General features: G+C 34.2%; 1 protein-coding gene across 1 annotated transcript; it reads right to left on the reverse strand.

Annotated features, from left to right (window-relative positions):
* Positions 1-847: 847 nt before the first annotated feature.
* Positions 848-3,556, reverse strand: LOC143598186 (mannose-6-phosphate isomerase 1-like; the record flags this gene model as incomplete). Its single annotated transcript, XM_077076473.1, has 5 exons — positions 848-1,241; positions 1,351-1,617; positions 1,692-1,883; positions 2,516-2,683; positions 3,307-3,556. Coding segments are annotated over 5 exons (1,192 nt in total), but the record flags the coding sequence as incomplete, so codon positions are not given.
* Between the last annotated feature and the right edge of the window lie 3,088 nt (positions 3,557-6,644).

Here is a 6,644-nt window from a genome sequence, read left to right on the forward strand (position 1 = left end):
TATACGGATTTAAAAGCTAGTGTATATATATATATATATTAGGTAATAGTTCACATGAATTTAATTGAGTAGACCAGTCTTAACCACAGGCCGGCTTGAGTTTCTAGCTTTGGTTTTAAGCATAGCTAGAATCTTTCTACAAACTTTTTACGTTCTAGTGTATATTGTTTACTTCAACACGAGCACACGGGTCAAATCAACCCGCATGAAACCAGAAACTATAAAAAAAATATATTTTAACTGAACCAAACTGTATATAATTATTATTATATATAATAATTTATAACTTTGGTGCCGTAGTCTTTATTGGCTACTTTGCGGCACCTTATTGGTGGTATTTTGTTTTGTTTTAGTTTCGGTTCGTAAGGTATGTAACAAAATTTAGCCGAATGCCAATTTTATTTTTGTTTTGTTTTAGGTCTGGTACCATAACGAACGTGATGGAAACCGACCAGGCCCGTTTAGACTCATTGTGTTTTGTTTTATTTCAAGTATCGTAATGAACGTAACAAAAACCGACTGAATGCTGATTTTTTTTTCGTTTTAGTTTTGGTACCTTAACGAACGTGACGGAAACAGACCGAATTCGTGTAGAGAGATGGGTTTTTATCAACAATGGAGTTCTACCAACCGACGCCGCCCATTGGTCTACCTCAATTTTTAAAATTTTTTGTTTTAGTTTCTGTACAATAACGCACGTAAGCGAAACTGACCAAATTTGCTTTGACTTACCGCCTCAATGCTTAAGGCCGACAACGGTTGAGTTTTACTACCACTCAAGTTTTACTGACTTGTCCGGCACAACGTGCCGGGTAAAACACTAGTTATATATTAAAAACCATTATAACCATAACCCCGTTATTCTGTAAACGTAATGAAACTTAAATGTACACAAACTACCATTAACCCGTTCTTCATACTCCACTTCAAGGGTTCAAAAGCACCTTATTATTCACTCCAGCTCGATACACCCGCACCTCCGATTCACTACTCACCTGAACTTCGGTCCCCGCAGGTGCAAACAACGCATCACCTTCCGACACCCCATCTTCACTTGTTGATGTCAGCATCATTCCCTCACCTGAAATAACCACAAAAACAGACGGACCCGGAAGCGCCGGAAACACAACCGATCCACCTTGGTCAACCACACATTGGTCAACCTCAAACTCCTCAAAAGGTGGTGTGTATCGTCTCACATATTGGTTTATAGGTACACCTTTCAAGATTTCGGGTAACCCCTGTAGTTAAATAAAATTGTTATATTACAATTTACAACAAGTGAAGATACATACAACATTTGACTTGATATACAAAAGTTTGACTTTCTGTTGTCGGTTTTAAGGTTACCTGTTTGTATGTGAGCATGGAACATAGGGTTTTGACATCCATGTATTTTGGAGTGAGGCCCGCGCGGACCACATTATCAGAGGTTGCCATGCACTCAATACACTCGCCGTTTAAATGCGCGTGCGGTTCGTTTGCACCTATGTATAGGCCGTCACCTGGTTCGAGTTTGACAAGATTAAGGAGAAGGGAGGCCAACACCCCGACATCATTCGGGTACTGTTTTTCAAGCTTCAACACAAGTTCTTCTTTGCTAGTTAACTGCCTTGTCTGAAAAGGGTAAAAATGTAATTTTGTAAATAACTTTTGTAGATTTTCGTTTTATATGAAAACTGGCTATATACCTCGTTTTCTCTGGTTAGACGGTTGACCAATTTAGATAGTGCTTTGAAAATCACGTCTCGGTCAATTGATATGAGTTTAGTGAATATTGACCGAAGATCTCGTCCTTTGACCTCACCATCGTGTTGGTCAACAGAAGCATTGCTGACCACTTCGTTAATCTCCGGAACCATATCAAGCACAATATCAAGTTCCTACAATAGATCACAAGCTTTGTGAGTACGTTATAGCGAGTCAATCACCCCGTTAAGAAGCAGAGACAAGAGTGACTGACTCACTAAAAGCCCGAATAGAGAAAAATTAAACGAGCTCACACCAAGCCTGAGCCCGAGCTGCAGTTATGGAGTTCGAGCTTGGCTCGCGAGTATAAACTAACATATTATTTATAATATATGTATTTAAAATATTAAATATTAATTTATATAAGGATATTACTATACATAAAGCTATGATAAAAATAACTAAATAATATACATTACATTATATATTTATTTTTAATTGTATATGTAAAACAGAATGATAATGGTATATCTTAGCTCTTGATTAAAAAGTCAAAACTTTTGACTTTTTCAAATGAAAAATAAGATTTTAAAACTATGAAATTGATGTAAATTGTAACTTATCGAGAACAATTTGGAGAGATAACAAACTTGAACAAAAATCTATATCTTAAATCTTAGTAAGAAAAGTACCAAGTTTGAATCTTTTCAAGTCAAACTTTGACTTCTTAGCAGTCAATAGTCAATACCCCTAAAACTAACTAATTCCAAAAACTATTAACAGCTGTCATCACAAAAGAACTGGATTTGAAATATAAATAATATACCTCTGAACTAATGAACCCGCACAATGCCTCAAACTCGGTTAAAGCTAGAGCCATTTCAGGCTTGTGATTTGGATCCTTGTAAACGCTTGGTTGTGCCTTATGAAGATACTCTGCTAATTCCTTATCGGGATGGGCCTGTATTGACAATGATCTACCCACAGAAAGAACCTGATGCATAAACACATGGCACGAATAAGACACAAAATCGGTTTAAATAAATGTACTAATAACAAATTAACAATAATTACTGAAATTTGTTTAAATTTGATCATTGTGGAAACGATATCATATTCATCTGAATTAGAATAGATCAAACAAACAAATAAACTAAATATAGAAACAACAATTCTACACGTATCAATTAATAATAAAACAATAATGTTACACGCGTCCCTTGCTGTAAATGAACTGTAACTGCATAAATCTTATCACTTGCTTCATATTTTCTCAAATTACTTCTCTAAAAAATTTCAAAATCATAGTATTATATTATTTAACAAATCACTTCACATAACCAGTTACTTTCACAGATGTAATTACAAAAAATAAAAAATAAAAATGAAAAAACCTTAATTCACTAATCATGTAAATGACACTAATGATGAACTTGAACCATCCTCACGAACAATTCGAATTATTAGCTTGACCTAAAAGACTAGTTTTATAAATATGTATTAAATAAATACTACACTAGTATAGAAATAGTAATAATAAAAATCAGAGCCTGTCCTGTAATAATAAAATTAATTAATAATTAACAGTTAAAACAAGAAAAAAAATGAAGCGATTACCTTAAGCAGGAAGGGAAGATCAGCACCCCACTTATCAACAACCACATCCCCCAAAGCCCAGGGGTTTTGCACAACCCACGACTTCAAACTCAACCCATCAACAGGCCCAGAGACATGGGTCCCAATCCAAAACTCAGCGTAATGCTTCTTCTCGTCAATCTGGCCACCAGAGTTCCTCTCAAACAACCTCGCCACTCGTACCCAATCGTAATTCTGGACGGAGCATTTGAGTTTCACCAGGCGCTTGATGCTGAAGAATGAAAGATATCAATAATAAGCGGCTGTTGGTTTTGGTTTTTAAAGACGAGTAGAAGAAGTAGAGAGAGGGTAAAGTGGTGGCATTCTCTTCTCTGCTATTTCAAGGCATCGCATCGGTGGTTTTCTTTCTTGGGAATATGACTAACAGATAGATTTTGCATTGGAAGACTCATCCATAAGTTTCATCATATTTATACAATTTGTCCTTTAGGTTTTCAACATTCCACAAAGCCCACCACTTTGTTACGTCCCGACTTTAAACAAAATATATATACTCGTTTACCTGAATCGTAAGGTTATTTCTCTTTTTTCTTTCTTTTAGTTTGTTTTTTATATATTAATTGACAAATAACAAAGAAAACTTTATAAAATAGTAATCAAGGTTTTCATTTATCCAAGTAAAGACACTTATTTATTGCTTCGTTCTTGATCAATTAGTTTGTTTATAGGTTACACTTGATGAGGAGTTAGTTCCACTTTTCTTTGTTGATGGACAGCAAAAAGATGATTAAATTACTTAATAATTTTTGTTCAAAATCAACGGCAAAAATTGAAAAAGAAAAAAGAACATGACACATCATCAAGTGTAACTTGTTAACCTAGTAATTGCATAAGAGTGAAGCAACACACAAGTTTGGGTGACGTTAGTGAAACAAAAAGGTTTGAGTGACTTTAATGAAACAAATAGGAAACAATATGCGATTTGTAACAAGTAGTTATGCTCAATACTTAACACATAATTACTCCACAATAATATTGGACCAACTTATGAAACTTTGATTACCTGCATATGCATTATTGCCCATCCTTATGTGTGATATATGTTCAGATTTGAAAAGTTTGTTAAATACGAATAATTATATCAATCGCAATAAGGACAACTATAATAAGTCAATTTAAACCTTTTAAGGGTATTGAGATCAGAATTTTAAAAAATAAAATTATTTTATTAAACTTTATATTTTAAGTACTTTGGTTGAATCATAAATCTTCAGCAATATCTAGGACTTTCGTCTCCAACGACCCAACGCTTTGTTTTTAGTAGAATTGGTTTTACTATTCAGAAAGGGGTTGCGGCACAGCTTGTTGCCCATTTGCCTGCCACTTTATTGTAATCGTTTCGATTTTAATGAGAATGAGAACTGATTGGAGCTTAAAAAAAAATTTTAAACATGTCCAATTTGGTTAGTGTCCGATGTTATACCCAAAATAGATTCGAGTTAAACCAAATCTTTGATCAAAAGTAGGTTCGGATGAAAACGGGTTCAGACCAAAATAGGTTCAGGCTGACCAGATGGATGCTAAGGCTTTTTATCATCAATTTAACAAGAACATAAATAACTCTTACGCTAAACCATACAAACATTGATGAATATATAGAACTACCGATTCAACTGTTAAACTAAAACTTGTTTCACAGGGGTTATGCAATAAGAAAACCAAAAATCAAACCTGGATTCAAGTCTTCTTGCCCGTGATTTAATCGACGGCCGATGTCTTAGTGTCTGAGACTCCCGATGTCTATATTATAAAAAACCCTAAGCCACTATCTTTTCAACCCAATTTGACCTTTTATTTTTTAATTTACCATCGGGCTGACCATATATTTTATTTTTATTTTTTTTTATTTTATCTAAAGCCACCTATGATAGTTTTAATAGACCAAAACAACCCATGTTAAATCCGATCAAAATATTTATAAAACATGTCTTTCGGAATCTGATTTAATTCATGCATAAAATATTAATAAAACAAATATTTACACATATGCAAATGCTAGTGTCACTTGTTAATAATTGCGTGTGAGGTATCTTCATGTGATTCATTTTATTACTTATGTCAGATAGAAATATAAATTTACTTATTTATTAAATTTGAATATGAAAGGAATTAACTTTCCTTGAAATTAATATTTGTAAGGAAATTCAATAAGAAAAAAGAGAGCGTAATGATCATATAATACATTTTAGGGGCATTTACATATTTCCCCTCCCTAAACTTTGAAATTACATATTTCCTCAAATCATGCTTAAAGAGCATTGTACATTGTGCATTAAAAACTTGTATTTTGGGAAAATATGTAATTTACCTTGTTTAGGAAGGAGAAATATGTAAAAATCCCTACATTTTATATTTGGACTCGGTAAATTTTTTTTGTTATGATAATAAAATATCTTATTAAAGAAAAGTTTAGATTACATCGAAATAGAAGATAAGCGAGCAACAAGCTACGCCGCTATTCTTTTTTGAATCACAAAGTGGCTTATATACGGGTGATAAGTTTTCAGAATCCTTGACACTCAATTGTGCCAAAACCGTTAAAAAGAAAATCATATAATATATTTGTATGTCTTTTGTTAAATTATCAAGGCACTTGGTGAAAATAAGACATATGATTCTTGTAATTTTCTGTATAAATCATTTTGGTATTAAATGTGACACGCATATTTATGTATGTATGTATTTATTTATTCTGAATCTGAATTATAATTATTTTGTCTTCAGGCTTATCATGTTTGGAAGTGCCCTTTATAGTAAAACTGTCCAAAGTTTAGGAGAAAAATTTAGTCTGTCCTTTCATCAGAAAGCGATATTAGAATGTCTTCAGACTCCTTATGCTCAAGATTTTTGACTGTCACCCCCATCGAAGGGTTAGGCCAACATATGTCAGCAGTGGAGTATCAGGCCATTCTTAAATATCGTTTAATGACCCCCCTGTTCCCAGTTGATGAGCCCCAGGTCTGCCGTAAAGTTTATTTAGATAATTTTGGTGAACATGCGGTTCATTGCAAAGAACTCCCGAAATTTAAATATAGACATAATTTGGTCAGGGATGCCTTTTGTGATGTGTTAAAGCAGGCGGGAATCTCAACAAAAAAAGAGGCTACTGTGAATTTCTTGTCGGATCTGCGTGAAGGAAGATCTACTATCCGATCAACGGACATGCTTGTGTTTGGATGTGGGGGGGGGGGGGGGGAATGCTTGTGGGGACCTTACTGGGGTGTCCCCTCTTGTCAGGCTTAGGGACACTGGGTTTGTTGCTAGGCAGACCGTGTTAAGGAAGAAACAGGAAAAAATGT

This window comes from Bidens hawaiensis, unplaced genomic scaffold (assembly GCF_021521415.1).
Source record: "Bidens hawaiensis isolate Kalapana, Puna unplaced genomic scaffold, B.hawaiensis_p1.1 tig00049766_1, whole genome shotgun sequence".
In the NCBI taxonomy this organism is placed as follows: Eukaryota; Viridiplantae; Streptophyta; class Magnoliopsida; order Asterales; family Asteraceae; genus Bidens; species Bidens hawaiensis.